The sequence below is a fragment of the Hyla sarda genome, chromosome 6, assembly GCF_029499605.1.
Source record: "Hyla sarda isolate aHylSar1 chromosome 6, aHylSar1.hap1, whole genome shotgun sequence".
In the NCBI taxonomy this organism is placed as follows: domain Eukaryota; kingdom Metazoa; phylum Chordata; class Amphibia; order Anura; family Hylidae; genus Hyla; species Hyla sarda.
This window is the reverse complement of record NC_079194.1, coordinates 22,029,060-22,048,453: the sequence shown is the minus strand read 5'-3', so window position 1 is coordinate 22,048,453 and position 19,394 is coordinate 22,029,060. Positions and strand designations below refer to the sequence as shown.

The 19,394-nt window shown below is 45.9% G+C and overlaps 1 protein-coding gene across 2 annotated transcripts in view; it reads left to right on the top strand.

Moving 5' to 3' along the window:
* Nucleotides 1-19,394, top strand: part of NOS1AP (nitric oxide synthase 1 adaptor protein) — a 107,359-nt gene extending 87,965 nt beyond the window's left edge. For both annotated transcript variants that reach the window (XM_056523291.1, XM_056523292.1), the window contains exons 6-10: nt 9,036-9,177; nt 9,734-9,897; nt 11,293-11,439; nt 12,159-12,324; nt 16,824-19,394. In XM_056523291.1, coding sequence (XP_056379266.1) covers nt 9,036-9,177; nt 9,734-9,897; nt 11,293-11,439; nt 12,159-12,324; nt 16,824-17,212 — 1,008 coding nt within the window. In that variant the 3' untranslated portion in view covers nt 17,213-19,394. The remainder of the gene's footprint in view (nt 1-9,035; nt 9,178-9,733; nt 9,898-11,292; nt 11,440-12,158; nt 12,325-16,823) is intronic.

The following is a 19,394-nucleotide window of genomic DNA, read 5'->3' as shown; positions in this document are numbered from 1 at the left end:
TTAAATAATTTATTTGCAAATTACGGTGGAAAATAAGTATTTGGGCAATAACAAAAGTTCATCTTAATACTTTGTTATATACGCTTTCTTGGCAATGACAGAGGTCAAACGTTTTCTGTAAGTCTTCACAAGGTTTTCGCACACTGTTGCTGGTATTTTGGCCCATCCCTCCATGCAGATCTCCTCTAGAGCAGTGATGTTTTGGGGCTGTCACTGGGCAATACAGACTTTCAACTCCCTCCAAAGGTTTTCTATGGGGTTAAGATCTGGAGACTGGCTAGGCCACTCCAGGACCTTGAAATGCTTCTTACAAAGCAACTACTTTGTTGCCCGGGCGGTGTGTTTGGGATCGTTGTCATGCTGAAAGACCCAGCCACATTTCTTCTTCAATACCCGTGCTGATGGAAGAAGGTTTTCTCTCAAAATCTCAGGATACATGGCCCCATTCATTCATTGCTTTACACGGATCAGTCGTCCTGGTCCCTTAGCAGAAATACGGCCCCAAAGCATGAGGTTTCCATCCCCATACTTCACAGTAGGTATGGTGTTCTTGGGATGCAACTCAGCATTCTTTCTCCTTCAAACACAACGAGTTGCGTTTTTACCAAAAAGTTCTTCTTTGGTTTCATCTGACCAAATGACATTCTCTTAATACTCTTCTGGATCATCCTAGTGCTTTTGAGCTAACTTCAGACGGGCCCGGACATGTACTGGCTTAAGCAGGGGGACACGTCTGACACTGCATGATTTGAGTCCCTGGCGGCATAGTGTGTTACTGATGGTAGCCTTTGTTACTTTGGTCCCAGCTCTCTGCAGGTCATTCACTAGGTCCCCCCTTGTGGTTCTGGGATTTTTGCTCACCGTTCTTGTGATTATTTATGACACCAAAGGGTGAGATTATGCATGGAGCCCCAGATCGAGGGAGATTATCAGTGGTCTTGTATGTCTTCCATTTTCTAATAATTGCTCCCACAGTTGATTTCTTCACACCAAGCTGCTTGCCTATTGCAGATACAGTCTTCCCAGCCTGGTGCAGGTCTACAATATTGTTTCTGGTGTCCTTCAACAGCTCTTTGGTCTTGGCCATAGTGGAGTTTGGAGTGTGACTGTGACTGAGGTTGTGGACAGGTGTCTTTTATAGGCTTCAAACAAGAGCCATTACTACAGGTAACGAGTGGAGGACAGAGGAGACTCTTAAAGAAGAAGTTACAGGTGTGTGAGAGCTGGAAATCTTGCTTGTTTGTTATTAACCAAATACTTATTTTCCACCATAATTTTCTAATAAATTCTTTAAAAATCAGACAACGTGATTTTATGGATTGTTTTTTCTCATTATGTCCCTCATAGTTAAGTATAAACTATGATGACAATTACAGCCTCTCTCATCTTTTTAAGTGGGAGAACTTGCACAATTGGTGGCTGACTAAATACTTTTTTGCCCCGCTGTATATAACCATCCGCCATCTATTATTTCGGGATCTCCTCACCTGTGTTCTGACTGTAATGGATGTCTGTGTGGATACATATACAGTAAAATCTCACTTAGTGGACACCTCCCAATAGCGGACAGTTTTTTATTTCCATGCAAAGTCTCATAAGACTTAATGTATTTGCACCCTCCGAATAGAAGACACTCCCAATAGTGAATGCGGACACTTGGAATAGGGGACAAAATACTCCCAATAGGGGACAACCAGGCTTATGTCCCAGCCCTACCTAGCACACAGGGCCACCATCAGGGGGGCACAGCCAATACCCCAGTGAGGCGCCCTGACACCCATGGCACCCCTCTTCAGCAGCCCCAGAACAGAAGCAGAAAACCGCTGTTTAAACTCCTGCTTCTGTAAGTCTGCCGGACACATCATTTGCCCTACCCCCCCCCCCCCCCAATTCCCCGTGCCACTTTATTCCCCCTGTGCCAAATCATCCCTCCCTTAATTTCCCCTTGATCCCACCTGTGCCATTTCATTCCTCTTTTTATTATCCTCTGTGCAATTTCATTACCCCCCTATTTACAACTCTGTGATAATTGTTTCCCCCCTTTATCCCACCTGTGCCCTATGCCAAATTATCTCCCCTTGTATCTCATCACTTTTCCCCTTGCCTCTTCCTCCTGTTGTTTTTGTTACATAGAAACATAGAATGTGTCGGCAGATAAGAACCATTTGGCCTATCTAGTCTGCCCAATAATCTGAATCCTATCAATAGTCCCTGGCCCTATCTTATATGAAGGATAGCCTTATGTTTATCCCTATCTTATATGAAGGATAGCCTTATGCCTATCCCTATCTTATATGAAGCCTTATGCCTATCCCATGCATGTTTAAACTCCTTCACTGCATTTGCAGCGGCCACTTCTGCAGGAAGACTATTCCATGCATCCACTACTCTCTCAGTAAAGTAATACTTCCTGATATTACTGCAGAAACCTTTGCCCCTCTAATATAAAACTATGTCCTCTTGTGGTAGTTAAATATCCTCTTCTCCTTTAGTCTCTATCATATCCCCTCTGTCTCTTCTTCTTTCTATACATGTTAAGGTCTTTTTAACCTTTCCTGTTAAGTTTTATCCTGCAATCCATGTACTAGTTTAGTATCTTCTCTGAGCTCTCTCTAGAGTATCTATATCCTTTTGGAGATACGGCCTCCAGTACTGCGCACAATACTCCAAGTGAGGTCTCACCAGTATTCTGTACAGCGGCATGAGCACTTCTCTCTTTCTACTGCTTATACCTCTCCCTATACACCCATGAGCACTTCCCTCTATTGCTTATACCTCTCCCTATACACCTATGAGCACTTCTCTCTTTCTATTGCTTATACCTCTCCCTATACACCCATGAGCACTTCCCTCTATTGCTTATACCTCTCCTTATACACCTATGAGCACTTCTCTCTTTCTATTGCTTATACCTCTCCCTTTACATCCATGAGCACTTCTCTCTTTCTACTGCTTATACCTCTCCCTATACATCCAAGCATCCTGCTAGCATTTCCTGCTGCTCTATGACATTGTCTTCCTACATTTAAGTCTTCTGAAATAATTTCTCCTTAATCCTTTTTCTCAGATACTGAGGTCAGGACTGTGTCAAATATTCTATATTCTGCCCAAGGGTTTTTACGCCCCAGGTGCATTGTCTTGCACTTATCCACATAGAATTTCAGTTGCCAAAATTCTGACCATTCTTCAAGTTTGCATAAATCCTTTTCCATTTGGCGTATCCCTCCAGGAACATGAACCCTTACCTGGCCAGAAAGCTCAGGTGCAGGGGCCCTCAGCATGATGTTTGATGCTCTCCTGACATCCTCTGCGCTGCACTCACTGAGAGCAGCAGCGGCGACTGCTCCGGGCACTGACGAGTGATATCAGGAGCGTCACTTGTCACTGCTGGCAGCCGATGCTGCTCACAGCTTTTCTGTGAGTGCAGTGCAGAGGATGTAAGGAGAACGTCAAACCCGCTTAAACCCCCTGAGCCTGCTGGCCAGTTAAGAAGAACAACAGGGGGAGGAAGGAAGGGGAAAAGTGATGTAGCTCAAGTGGTTAGGGGTGGATGATATGGCACAGGCGATAAAAGGGGAAATTAAATGGCACAGGGGTGATAAAGGGGGGATGAAATGGCACAGGCGATAAAAGGGGAAATTAAATGGCACAGGGGTGATAAAGGGGGGATGAAATGGCACAGGGAAAATAAAGGCGGGATGAAAAGGCACAGAGGATAAAGAGGAAATTAAATGGCACAGGAGGTGGTGATACATTTTGCACAGAGGGTAATACAGGGGAAATGAAATGGCATGGGGGGATCAAGGGAACATGATGTGGCACAGGGGTAAGGGGGGGATGACTTGGCACAGGAGGAATAAAGTGGCACAGGGGGTTCAAGGGGGGGAGGAATGAAGTGGCATTGGTTGGATCAAGGGGGTGAATAAAAAGGCACGGGGGGATGAAATGGTACAGGGGGGTGATAAGAGGTGTGTGGTGTTGGACTGGTAATGTGTGTATTAACCTCTTTGTGACGCCAGGACGTGGTTGACCTATACACCACCCGAGGTAGACCAGCTTCACCTGTGCCAGGCAGGGGGCAAATAATCACTCTGAAGCAAGGTTACGGTTAACTGGTATGCTTTACTGAGGTAGACAAGGTGTTAAAGTCAATACAGCTCAGATTGCCACCAAGGAGATGCAGGGTGAACTTAGGGAAGCTTATCAGCTACTGGGACTTGTAGTTGTAAGTATATTGACTGATGCAGCCCACGCTTGTTAACAGACTGACTTGACTGACTACTTGGACTGGACTTCAGCAGAGTCCCCAATAGGTTTAGCTCCTAGCGTCAGGCTTTGACTTTCACCCACGGTGCAGGGGTTAACTTGCAGTAGGAGCGTGGTTGCTGGACTAGGCCTCAGGCCTCCTTCAGGAACACCAGACAAACTCCTCAGACTAGGACGCACTGACTAGGCTAGCTCCTCCCAGCTATATATGGGAGCAATTTAGAGATGTCCCATTGGCCAGATAAGTCACCTGTTCACCTTGCATACTCCCCTGACAACAAAGGTCCTTAGCAACAAGACATTTCTTAAGGCAACAGTGCATATAAAATGCGATATATTAACTCTTATGTATGACATTAGTAAGTGCAATATAAAGAGTTCTGAGGAGAGGGGACCCATGACGGACATTGAGTAGTATCGGCCTCACAGGATGGGCAGGATGATTTCTGTACTCGGTCACCACAGGCGATTAAACAGCACTGGGAGATTCTACTGACATATTGCTTTTTATCATAGATCAGTACACTCTGGAGTGAGTACAGGACAGTATTCTGTCATTTGTAAAGATTTTTTTAGCCTTTTTTCCCCAATACAGTGGTCCCTCAACATACGATGGTAATCCGTTCCAAATGGACCATCGTTTAATGAAACCATCGTATGTTGAGGGATCCGTACAATGTAAAGTATAGGACAGTGGTCTACAACCTGCGGACCTCCAGATGTTGCAAAACTACAACTCCCAGCATGCCCGGACAGCCGTTGGCTGTCCGGGCATGCTGGGAGTTGTAGTTTTGCAACATCTGGAGGTCCGCAGGTTGAAGACCACTGGTATTGGAGGTTATACTCACGTGTCCCCGCCGCTCCGGACAGTCACTGCTCGTCACCGCTGCCCTGGATGTCGCCCTCCATCGCTGTCGCCGCGTCCCCGAGGTGTCCCCGACGCTCCGGCAAGGCCTCTGCTTCCCCAGCATCCTCGCTCTCCGTCGCCGCCATCACGTCATTACGCACGCCGCTCCTATTGGATAACGGGACGGCGTGGGCAGCGACGTGATGACGACGATGGAGAGTGCCGACGATGCAGGGGACCCCGAAGAGGATGCGCCGAAGCCCCGAGGACAGGTATGTGATCATCAGCGGACCACACGGGGCACCGTAAACGGCTATCCGGGGGCAGCTGAAGCAGTCTGCGCTGCCGGATAGCCGTTTTTGCGATGGCCCCGACATACAAAAGCATCGTATGTTGATGCTGCCTCTGAGAGGCCATCGCATGTTGAAATGATCGTATGTCGGGGCCATCGTCGGTCGGGGGGGGGGGGGGGGGGGTCACTGTATAGGACATCTCCCAATAGCGGACACTTTTTTCCCCATGAGTATCCGCTATTGGGAGATTCTACTCTATAACCATTTGCCATCTATTATTCTTGGATCTCCTCAACTGTAATGAATGTATGGAATATATATATATATATATATATATATATATATATATATATATATATATATATATATATAAAACCATCATCCAGAACATTAAAATCGTGATGTGTTTAACATGGCGTCTGTCAGGTGGGATATATATGGAAAAGTGACCGGTCAGATCTTGAAGTTGATGTTAATAGCAGAATAAATGGGCAAGTGTTAAGGATTTGAGGGACTGTGATAAGGGCCGAATTGTAATGTTAAGACTCCGGGGTCAGATCATCTCCAGAATTGCCGGCCTTGTGTGGTGTTCCCAGTATTTAGTGGTTAGTTCCGACCAAAAGTGTCCAAGGAAGGACAACCAGTGGGGACAGGGTCATGGAACCCAAGGCTCATTCATGGGTGGGGGTGAAGGCTAGACCATCTGGTCCGATCCCACAGAAGATCTGCTGTAGAGAAAACAGCTGAAAAACTTCACAGTCAGATCGCATTGGGCATAGCAGCTTGCTGTGTATGGGGCCCCGCAGACCAGTGACCTCTGTCCACCACCAGAAGTGTCTACAACAGACACGTGACCATCCGAACTGGAGCAAGGAGGTGTCTGGTCTGATGGGTCACATTTTTCATCATGTGGACGGCCGGGTGTGTATGTGTCACTTAGGCCCCTTTCACACTGACGTTGTGCCCCATCGGCAGATGTCCATCTGGAACTTTTGTGTCTTAACAGATGTTATTTTTGACAGGGCACAATGGGAAACAATGGCAGATCCCATTTACTATTATGGGGTCCATCGGGCGCCGTTGTTTGACGGGAGTAGCAGGAGGAAAAAACATTACATGATATATTTTTCCTCCAGCTATTCTCCCCGGGTTCCCGACGGACGTCACAACGGTTGTGTGAAAGAAGCCTTACCTGGGGAAGAGATGGCACCAGGATGGACTATGGGAAAAAGACAAGCCGCCAGGAGTAGTGTGTTGGACAATGTTCCGCTTTTGACCTTGCGTTCTTTATCATGAGTGACACCGATCACCTACCTACCCAATGAACAGAATAAGTCCCCCCTTTTATGGCAGATGGGACCTCCTTATGGCAGCGGCCTCTTCTATCAGGATAATGCCCCCCCCCCCGGCCTCACTGCAGACATTGTTTAGAAAAGAAGAACATGATGACAAAGAGATCAAGGTGGTGACTTGGCCTCCAGATGCCCTAGGTCTTGTCCGATTGATCATCTGTGGGATGTGCTGGAGAAACAAGTCTGATCAATGGAGGCCGAACGTCATAACTTCACAGGATCTGCTGCCAGACAAATGCCACAGGACACTTTCAGACTTCTTGTGGAGTCCAAGCCTTGACAGGTCAGAACATGAGGGAGGACGACACAATATTAGGCAGGTGGTTGTAAGATTATGGCTGATCAGTGTATGTCCATGAAGTACGAACTGTGAACACGCTGTGTCCATAGACATCAGTACTGTGCGCAGTGTAAAGGTACGTGTCGCCTGTCTGACGTGTTGCCTATCTTGCAAGACCTATCTGAGGTGTCGCCAATCTGAGGTGTTGCCTATCTGACAAGTCCTATCTGACAAATCCATGCAAAGTCCTCTCAGTTGTGTGTGCAATGTGAGATATATCTCCTAATCCTGGAGAATTCCTGTAATTATGTGTTTTACCACAAGTGAATCTTCGCTTTCTGTGGTCTATATTCACACCATTATGTTGGTATTCTAAATGGAACCACATAACCACATCCTCAACAACTAGTTATTATACACTGAGCCGAACCAGTAATGGTGTGGAAGAGATCTTTTAATTACAAGCCATAATAATACAGTATATAGTGATATTGAAGCATAGGTTCTGATGAAGAACGGATGAAGCCTGTCGAGAGGGCAGTCGTTTTTACATTAAATCATCCTACAAATTTTCAAATAATGTTTTTTGTTTAGTGGAATTGGAGATGGTAGCGTCACTACTTGAGGAGACCACCAAACCGGTGTATGGAGACTTTTATAAACTATGTCCAATCTTTCCCAACCAGGGCGCCTCCAGCCATTGCAAAACTACAACTCCCAGCCTACGGGAGGGGGCGTGACAGCAATCACGCCCCCTCCCGTTGTCTTGCATTGAGGGGCGGAGCGTGATGTCACACGGGGGCGGAGGCGTGACGTCACACGCCGCCGGCCCTGTAGTCGCCCGTAATCAGACCCGGAGTGAACACGCTCCAGGGCTGATTACAAACAGGGTGCCGCTTACATGATCATGGGCATCCCCAGCAGCGGGACTCCCGCGATCAGGCATCTTATCCCCATCCTTTGGATAGGGGATAAGATGTGTAAGCACCAGAGAACCCCTTTAAGTACATGCTTCTTCGCGCTCGTTCTGATGATGATTACACATATATATATATTTGTTTTATTTTTTTATAAATGACATGCATGCTTTGTCACAGAATTTATGAGCCCTCCATATTGGTTATTTGACATTAGTGGGTTCATATAGGTATTTACTCTATGTAGTCTGCTTTGATTGGCCTTTGCAGAGTGGTCTTTACTGAACACCAGCTTTTCTTTCCTGTTGTCAGCTTTAAAGGGTGTCATCCGAGGATAAAATGGGTACTCTGGAGAAAAAAAAAGTTTTCAATTAAACTGGTGCCAGAAAGTTATACAGATTTGTAAATGACTTCTGTTAAAAATTCTTAACCCTTCCAGTACTTATCAGCTGCTGTATGCTCCACAGGAAGTTGTGTAGTTCTTTCCAGTCTGACCACAGTGCTCTCTGCTGCCACCTCTGTGTGTATCAGGAACTGTCCAGAGCAGGAGAGATTTGCTATGGGCATTTGCTCCTTCTCTGGACAGTTCCTGGCACGGACAGAGGTGTCAGCAGAGAGCACTGTGGTCAGACTGGAAAGAACTACGCAACTTCCTCTGGAGCATAGAGCAGCTGATAAGTACTGGAAGGATTAAGATTTTTAAATAGAATTAATTTACAAATCTGTATAAGCTTGTGACACCAGTTGATATGAAAACATTTTTTTTTCTCCTTAAAAACGTATCAATAATCTACAGGATAGGGGTCCAACTGCAGGGACCCCCACGAATCACAATCACGGAAAACTGGACTGCTGCTTTTCACTGGGGGGACATTTGATCAGTGCTGGTCCAGGCGGTTGTATCCCCACTGACCGGACACTTCTCACCTGCCCTATGGATAAAGGATTTGTATTAGTCTTGGGATAAGCCCTTTAGGGTGGGAGCTTCTTGTTGTATAGAAAAAATAAATAGAATAGAAGATATTAGACATTTGTTGCAGGTCTATTTACTTAACATTTTTGACTATATTCTTTTGGTAGAGCCAAGCCATGCGAGTGGTGCGGACTGTGGGCCAGGCGTTTGAGGTTTGCCATAAGCTGAGTCTGCAGCACACCGAGCGAGGAGGAGACGGACTGGAGGACGTGGAGAGTGAGAAGAGCACCGACGACTCCGGAGTGCCAGGTATGTGTGTGTGTGTATATATATATATATATTTATGTATGTAGGATCGGCAGTAGTGTCGGCACAATGTGATGATACATACGGCGGCCATCAGTCACCTCCATGTCCTACGGCTCTTGTCTGAGCTCATACTAAGCATGATTTTGGTTTCTCTTAAAGAGGTACTCCGCTGAAAACCTCTTATCCCCTATCCTCCGGTGGAAAACATTTTTTTTTTTTTTAAATCAACAGGGCCTAGAAAGTTAAAACAGATTTGTAAATTACTTGTATGGAAAAAAAATCTTAACCCTTCCAGCACTTTTCAGCTGCTGTATGCTCCTCAGGAAGTTCTTTTCTTTAGTAGAAGGATTAAGATTTTTTTAATAGAAGTAATTTACAAATCTGTTTAACTTTCTGGCACCAGTTGATTTGAAAAAGAAAATAGTTTTCCATGGAGTACCCCTTTAATCTTTTTTTATTATATGTTTTCTTTCCTTAATTTGCTGTCACCTCCACTTAGTTTTGCCGTGTTGTGTACTAATGTGCCCCTTCAATGTGTCTTCTCTGTGCCCCCCAGTAACGCATGTAGTCGCCAGCGTGGATCACAATGCAGACGAGACCGATATCGATGCTTTGGACAGTCCTCCGCCCGGAGAGCAGCGCCCTAAGGTCGGCCGCGGAGTGACGGATTTGGATGCTGTGAAGAGGGAGAGCGAATGTCTAGATGATAAGAAGATGAATGTAAGATTCCTGTTGGGGTTATATTGGGTTATTAGGCTCATTTTACATACTTCATAAATTGTGACTAATACTATTTAGTATCCTTTACCCTATTGTTTACATAGCGCCAACATTCGGTAGCGCTGAACAGAGTTTTAGCATTTCAATTAGGTCCAAACATTCTCTGCTTTCGCTTTAAAGAAGTGCTCCAGCTTTTATTTTATTTGTTATTTAAATTTTTTTAGCCCATGTTATGGTCATTCCCAATCAATAGTCATACAGCGCTATCTGTTTTTTTCTATATAAATGGTCAGTCCTGGGTCACCTGACTTCCTGTTAACTACAGGAAGACATCATCACCCATCAGATCCCTCCGGTGAGCTCCCAGACCCCTCCCCTTAAGCCCGATCTGTATACTGCTGCTGCTATTTTTTATGGAATCAGGATATATAGTTGTTATACACCTCCCCTTAAGCTCTATCTGTATACTGCTGCTGCTGTTTCTATGGGATCATGATATATAGTAGATATATAGTAGTTATACACCTCCCCTCCCAGCTTTATCTGTATACTGCTACTATCTCTATAGGGTCAGGATATATAGTAGTTATACACCTCCCCTCCAGCTCTATCTGTATTCTGCTCCTGCTATCTCTATTGGGTCAGGATATATAGTAGTTTTACACCTCCCCTCCAGCTCTCTCTGTATACTGCTGCTGCTATCTCTATGGCATCAGGATATATAGTAGTTATACCCCTCCCCTCCAGCTCTATCTGTATACTGCTGCTGCTATATCTATGGCATCCGGATATATAGTAGTTATACACCTCCCCTCCAGCTCTATCCGTATACTGCTGCTGCTATCTCTATGGCATTAGGATATATAGTAATTATACACCTCCCCTCCAGCTCTATCCGTATACTGCTGCTGCTATCTCTGTGGCATCAGGATATATAGTAGTTATACACCTCCCCTCCAGCTCTATCTGTACACTGCTGTTGCTATCTCTATAGGATAAGTTACTATATATACCAACCCACTTATGAGTCTCTGCAGTTTAGGCTTCTTGTTGCCGGAGTCTAGTCAGATGATTAGGTTGGTCTCATTAGGTGCATTCCAGTGATGAGGCTCCACCCCCCTCTCTCTGCAAAACTAGATTATTCATGGGAAACATAGGCAATAGTAGGAAATCAATTCAGTTATGGAATTACAATCAACATTGCTGCAAACTGAAGCCTGCCCCATGGGCTAAAACAGGTAAGCACAAGGCATACACAACTACATTATTCTCTAATAATAGCCAGTGCTGAACTATGAAAGAAAAAAATATATAAAAAATTCCCGTAGTGCAGCGTTAAATATCGTTCTACAGTGCGTTCTCATTTTGTCTTAACCTTGCCTTTCCTCTCTTTAGGACAAAGTTATAGCTTCTCCCAAGATGTTGCTCCCCTCGGATAGTCAGCTACCGCCGGGGACTCCTCTCTCCGTTCACCACCAAATCCAGCTGCTCCAACAACAACTGCACCAACAGCAGCAGCAGACCCAGGTGGCGGTGGCCCAGGTGAGAGAAGAGGACGATCTTAAAGGGGTACTCCGCCCCTAGACACCTTATTCCCTATCCAAAGAATAGGGGATAAGATCTCTGATCACTGGGGTCCTGCTGTTGGGGACCCCCCGCGATCTCTCCTGCAGCACCCCTGTCATCTGGTGCACAGAGCGAACTTTGCTCCATGCCTGATGACTGGCGATGCAGGGGTCAGAGGATCGTGAGGTCACGGCCCCGCCCCCTTGTGACATCACGCCCCACCCCCTTATTGCCAGTGTATGGAAGACTTGCCATAGACTTGCATTGAGAGGACGGGGTGTGAAATCACGAGGGGGCGGGGCCGTGACCTCACGATCCTCTGGCCCCTGCATCGCCAGTCAACAAGCATGGAGCGAAGTTCGCTCTGTGCACCAGATGACAGGGGTGCTGCAGGAGAGTTCGCGGGGGACCCCCCTGATCAGACATCTTATCCCCTATTCCAGTGGTTTCCAACCTGCGAACCTCCAGATGTTGCAAAACTACAACTCCCAGCATGCCCGGACAGCCAACGGCTGTCCGGGCATGCTGAGAGTTGTAGTTTTGCAACATCTGGAGGTCCGCAGGTTGAAGACCACTGCCCTATTCTTTGGATAGGGAATAAGGTGTCTAGGGCGGAGTACCCCTTTAATGGTTCCTCCTCGCTACGTGCCCCTACTGCATAATGTTTTTACCTACTGGACTTGGTTCTTTTACAGGTTCATCTGCTGAAGGACCAGTTGTCCGCAGAAGCCGCCGCCCGGCTGGAGTCTCAGGCCCGAGTCCACCAGCTGCTCCTGCAGAACAAAGATCTGCTGCAACATATCTCTCTGCTGGTGAAACAAGTGCAGGAACTGGAGTACAAGTTGTCTGGAAAGAATGCCAGTAAGTTCTTCTGGAGTTGGGCGGGAGCAGGTAGTTTTGCAACAGCTGGAGGCACCCTCGTTGGGAAACACTGACGTAGTCCATATAACTCTCCATACACCGGTTTGGTGGTCTCCTCCTCAAGGAGAAAAGCTACCACCTCCAATCTAACCAACCTTTCATCTTCTCTGTAGATCAGTGTTTCCCCACCAGGGTGTCTTCGGCTGTCCGAGCATGCTGGGAGTTGTAGTTTTGCAACAGCTGGAGCCACCCTGGTTGGGAAACACTGACCTAGTCCATATAAGTCTGCATACACCGATTTGGTGGTCTCCTCAAGGAGAAACACTACCACCACTAATCCCACAAAAATACTGGGTGTTGTAGTTTTGCAACAGCTGGAGGCACCCCTCCCGATACTCTGGGAGGGGGTGTCCATACTTTAAAGGAGATGTCCGGTGCAGATGTTTTATGTTTTCTATTCCATCCTGCCCGGGCTGCAAAAAAGACAAAACAAACTTTCACTTACCTTCCTGCGTTCCACTGGAGCTCCGCAACAGCTGATCGGTCGGCCGGGCAGTTTACTTCCTACTTCCCTTAGCCCGGGACGTCACACGGCGCTTCAGCCTATCACCCGCTGAGGCGGAACATCGCTGTGGCCGGTGATAGGCTGAAGCGCCGTGTGACGTACTGGGCTAAGGGAAGTAGGAAGTAAACTGCCCGGCCGACTGATCAGCTGTTGCGGAGCTCCGGGGAACGTAGGAAGGTAATTGAAAGTTTGTTTTGTCTTTTTTTGCAGCCCGGGCAGGATGGAATAGAAAAAGTCTGCACCGGACATCTCCTTTAAGGGGTTTCCAAGGTTACAAAAACACTGCAACTTTAATGCAAAAACAGCACCACTCTTGTCCACAGGTGGTGTTTGGTATTGCAGCTCGGCTCTATTAAAGTGAATGAGACTAAACTAAGCTGCAGTACTACACACGACCTGTGGACAAGAGTGGTGCTGTTTTTGCAAAATGAAGCAGTGTTTTCTTTTTATCCTGGAAAACCCCTTTAAAAAAAAAAAATGATGACCCATCCTCAGGACATGCTGCCAGTGTTAGATTGGCGGGAGTCCAACACCTGGTATCCCCTACCATCAATGGTAGGAGCCATAGTGCCGAGCTCTACAGCCTCTTCATTATTTACAGTACTTTTGCTTGTCCTTACATTTGCTGTACTTTTTATTAGAAGGGATTTAAATGGGCACTCTCTCATTAAAACCAATTTTTGCTATTGCACTCCTTATGGTAAATAAAAAAATCTTTCTAATGTGCTTTTTTTTTTTTTAAATGAAGTTTTCTATGTTTTATTTGTGTTTAAAAAAGCGTCCACTAGGTGCCTCCCTACTTGTCCAGAGCACATTTCCCCCATCTCTTGCACAGACTTTGGACTCCAAAATCAGGAAATGCAGTCTGGTGTGCTGAGGGGGGTGCAGCCTTATCCAATCATAGCTAATCTCACTCTGAACTGCTCTGGGCTGTGTGTAGCAGTGAGGAAGTTCTCCCCTGTATGGCTTCAGATGATGTCACACCTGCTGGGGAACGCCCCTTCCCAGTCTGTGAATCTGACTGAGACTGAGCAGAAAATACAGAGTAATATCAAGGTAGAAAACTAAATAATAATAAAAATAAAGGCAGGGGGTGGTTTATCATGATGGGGGCAGTGATCTGGGAGATTATAAAATTTATCATGATCATGACAGGTACTATTTTGAGGTTCTGCGGTGTTGTCCCAGTTAAGTAAACAGGACAAGGCTTTAGCTCCTTGCACCGACACGGCTAAAAGTATGATGAGCGCTGACAAAGATTGAAGAGGCTGCAGCGCTGGCACTAGGGTTTCGGATTTCACACTGTTCATTTGCAGGGGTTCCGGGAGTTGGATCCCCACTACTGTCCCCCCTGCCGTCGATCTAATATTCATGGCCTGGATAATCCCACTGAATAAGAACTTTGTTCTCATAATGGCCACTAGGGGCAGCTTGTCATATACAGATTTATACTGCTAGCGATAGTTAGGCTGTAAAGATTTGTGTGCAGTGAGAGCCCCCTAGTGGTAGATAACAGGGTACATGGTGGGGAAGGAAACAGAAAAAAAATAAACAAATTGGTGCTAAAATAAGCTACAAAATATCTTGGTAAAAGAAACAATGAATTGAACGAATTGCTGATAACATAAGTTATATATAAAATATATTATTAAAAGAAAAAATGAATTAAAAAAATTGTTGATAAAATAAAGGTTATATATTAAATATATTATTAAAGGGGTACTCCGGTGGAATTTTTTATTTTTTTTTGTCAACTGGTGCCAGAAAGTTAAACAGATTTGTAAATTACCGTATTTATCGGCGTATAACACGCACTTTTTAGGCTAAAATTTTTAGCCTAAAGTCTGTGTGCGTGTTATACGCCGATACAACCCCAGGAAAGGCAGGGGGAGAGAAGCGGCGCCGACAGCCAGGGGGAGAGAAGGGGCAGCGGCACCCATTGCCGGCGCCGCTGCCCCGTTGCCTCCCCCCATCCCCGGTGGCATAATTACCTGAGTCCGGTCAGCGCTGCTCCAGGCCTCCGTCGTGCGTCCCCAGGGTCATTGCTATGCGCTGAACGGCGCGGCGCATGACGTCAGAGCGCCACGCCGTGCATAGCAACGACGCTGGGGACGCACGACGGAGGCCTGGAGCAGCGCGGACCCGACTCAGGTAATTATGCCACCGGGGATGGGGGGAGGCAACGTGGCAGCGGCGCCGGCAATGGGTGCCGCTGCCCCTTCTCTCCCCCTGGCTGTTGGCGCCGCTTCTCTCCCCCTGGCTATCGGCGCCGGCACCGATAGTCAGGGGGACAGAACGGGCAGCGGCGCCGATAACCAGGGGGGGAAAAGGGCCGACAGCAGTGCTCTAGACCCCAGGAAAGGCAGGGGGAGAGAAGCAGGCAGCGACGGCCTCTCTACCCCTGCCTTTCCTGGGGGTGTATCGGGGTATACACGCGCACACACGCACCCTCATTTTATCATGGATATTTGGGTAAAAAACTTTTTTTACCCAAATATCCTTGGTAAAATGAGAGTGCGTGTTATAGGCCGGTGCGTGGTATACCCCGATAAATACGGTACTTCTATTAAAAAAAAATCTTTACTCTTTTAGTACTTTTTAGCAGCTGTATGCTACAAAGGAAATTTTCTTTTTGAATTTCTTTTTTGTCTTGTCCACAGTGCTCTCTGCTGACACCTGATGCCCATATCAGGAACTGTCCAGAGCAGGAGAAAATCTCCATAGCAAACCTATGCTGCTCTGAACAGTTCCTGATACGGACAGAGGTGTCAACAGAGAGCACTGTGGACAAGACAAAAAAGAAATTCAAAAAGAAAAGAATTTCCTCTGTAGCATACAGCTGCTAAAAAGTACTGGAAGGGTAAAGTTTTTTTTAATAGAAGTAATTTAAAAATCTGTTTAACTTTCTGGCACCAGTTGATTTAAAGAAAAATGTTTTCCAGGGGAGTACCCCTTTAAGGCTAGGTCCACAATACGGAGTGGAATTCCCCTTTTGAATTTCCACCGACACACCGTCCGACGCTGAAATTCTGCTGCCAAAAGAACGATCTTCATCATTCTTTTTGCGGAATCCGCCTGGAATACATTGCCGTCTATGAGGGGGGCAATGTACATGTGGTCCTAGCCCCAAATGATTCGGTAAGGGCTGGCTACACTCAGAATCTCCAGACGGAATTTTCTTTTTCTTTATTTTTTTTTCTTCTTTTTAATTTTTTAATTTTTTTATATGACATAAGTTTTATATTAAAGATATTAAATAATTGAAAAAGAAATAATTGAAATAATTATAACAAATAATAACAGAACATAATATAAATATAACAAATAATATATATATATATAAAACAAATAAAAAAATACAGCAAATTGGTGATAAAATATATATGATATCTTATTAAAGGAAAAAGCAAATATAAACGGTGAGGAATTAAGGTGTATGTGTGAATGTATATGTATGTATATATATATATATATATATGTATGGAAATAATAAAACAAATTGTTGATAAAATAAATTTCATATCAAAATAAATTATTAAAGGAAATAATAAAACAAATTGTTGATAAAATAAATTTCATATCAAAATACATTATTAAAGGAAAGATAAATAAAACAAACTGGTGATAAAATAAGTTGCATATAAAATATATTATTAAAAGAAAACAATAAAATAAGTTATATATAAATATATTAAAGGAAAAAATATATAGGTATACAACAAATTGTATCCCTGTTGCCTAATGCAAATTAGGTCTCCCATAGGTGGCGCTAGAGCATCGGTCTCAAGATGTTTCAAAACTACAGAATGCAAATCTGCAACTCCCAGCATGCCCGGACAGCCGTTGGCTGTCCGGGCATGCTGGGAGTTGTAGATTTGCATAATGCGACATCACATGATGCCATAACTATTCTTATTTCCTCTATCTTTTGCAGTGGGATCTCAGGACAGCCTCCTCGAAATCACATTCCGTTCCAGCCTCTGTCCTGTGCTTTGCGATCCTTCGACGCCGAAACCGGAAGATCTGCCCCCGCTGAGCGACCCCGATTCCTCCTTCCAGCTGGGCAGCCCCTTAGGTAGGACAGACTGCTTGGTGAAGGTTCAGTGCTACCGCTTTGTGCCGGGCCAGGGGGATGGAGCCGGCGAACTACTCGGCAGCCTGGAGCTCTATAGGTTTAGAGAATCGGGGATAGCCTCTGAGTACGAATCCAACACCGATGAGAGTGACGAGAGGGAGTCCTGGCAGGACGATGGGGGGAGGCTGGCTCACGTTTTGCACAGAGACATGCTGGGGGACAGTCTGGAGGATGAAATTGCTGTGTGAACATAGAGGGAAGTGGGTCTTGTCTTGTGTTTGTGTCATCGGGTGGGGGGGGGGGGGGCAGTCTGCTATATTCGTACTCTGTGATATTTGGACTGTTCGCTGTGTGTCCTAAAAAGATGGCTATATTTGTACCCGTTGCTGATATCATAGTTTATACTTTATGCTGTTGGGTTATTAGATTAGATCTGTAGTGGACTGAAGGATATCTGCCACAAGCATAGACCCATTTCGCATAGCATTATCCCCTAATAGAGTACTTAGAGGGTGCATCTCAACCTCTTCTTAACAGCCACCCCTATCTTTATGTCCAGGCACTATCTCTCCATGAGCCTCCTTGGTCAGCACCATCAGGGCTGTATGAATTCCTTAGGGTAGGGTCACACTTTGCGTATACGCAGCGTGTTTTATCCTGCACAAAATCCGCTGCGCATAGGGAAACACCTTGTGTATTCTCCAATGAGCAGAAACACAGGGCTTCCTGTGGCAGTCCTGTGTGTGCAGTGAGGTTTGGAGGCGGGGTTAGGGTGCCCATGTGACTGTGATGCATGAGCCTGCCTCTAAACTTTACTGCACACACAGGGCTGCTGCGGGAGAGCTCTTTGCGTCTGCTCACTGGAGAATACGCAGTGTTTTTCCCGTTGCGCAACCTGAAATATGCTGCGTATATGCAATGTGTGACCCTACCCCTTTAAAGTGCAACTCCAGTGATGGCTCTGGCAGGAGGATATATGTTAAAATTTTTGTGCAGCCGCCCAAGACTTGTGCCAGGCTACAGCGTTCGGTTTACGGGTTTGGCAGAACTCCTATAGACTAGCATGCGATCCCGCAAAATTTGTAGATTAAATGTTTTAGTCCTGTGCAAGTCTCTGGTCATCACTGGAGTTGCACTGTCACTGAAAAAAATACTTTTGATATGTCGTAGGGGTCGGGGATCGGAGTGTTCTGTGACCGATCATGAGAAGAAGCCAGGAAAAGTGCGCATTTAGAGCGCTCCCAGCTCTGTGTCACATGACCAGGACGGATTTAATAAGAATTAAGACCATCCTGGTCTCATAGACACAGAGCGGGAAGAGAAGCACCGTCGTCCTCTTGATCGGTCAGAGTTTGAAGGGGTACTCCGCTGCTCAGCATTTGGAACAAACTGTTCTGAACGCTGGAGCCGGCGCCGGGAGCTCGTGACGTCATAGCCCCACCCCCTCGTGATGTCACACCTCGCCCCCTCAATGCCAGTCTATGGGAGGGGGCGTGACGACTTGGCGTGACACCACGAGGGGGCGGGGCTATGACGTACCTAGCTGCCGGCTCCAGGGTTCGGAACAGTTTGTTCCAATCGCTGAGCCGCGGAGTACCCCTTTAAACACTCAAATAATAAAAACTTCTCCTTAAAGTTTATCTGTCACCTAAATTGTGCTAGTAAAAGGGGCCACACAGTGTGCAAGCGGTATACATGTATATTGCAGTCATACCTTTGTAACTTTAGTAGGTTTATTTCCTAAATAAAGCGTTTTATTGGCAGTCACGAACAGTCAGAGAGGCATAACCAGGGGTCCGGGATGTCCAGGGGCTGCAACACCTTTCCGAGCGGTCCTAAAGCTCTGTGAGGATGTAAGTTACAGAGCTTTGCGATCGCTCTAACTGCTTGAATATCACAGGCACAGGGGGGGCCCATGTGTCAGTAACACACCGGAGATGCCGTGATGTAAAGGAGAGGGCGTTGCAGCCCTGAGGCAAAGCGGAACCCAGGCCACGCCTCTCCTACTGTTCGTGACGCCTATAAAAAGCGTATACGGTATTCAGGAAACAAACCCACTAAATATAGTTATGACAATGACTGCAATTTCAAGTGACCGGTTCACTCTAACAGTGTAGGGGTACTCCTGTGGAAAACTTTTATTTTTATTTTATTAATTTTTTTCCATATGTAGAAAGTTTGTGAATGACTTCTATTTAAAAAATCTTAATCCTTCCAGTACTTATCAGCTGCTGTATGCTTCACAGGAAGTTGTGTAGTTCTTTCCAGTCTGACCACGGTGCTCTCTGCTGACATCTCTGTCCATGTCAGGTACTGTCCAGAGTATGCGCAAATCCCCATAGCAAACCTATCCTGCTCCGGACAGTTCCGGACATGGACAGAGGTGTCAGCAGAGAGCACTGTGGTCAGACAGAAAAGAACTCAACTTCC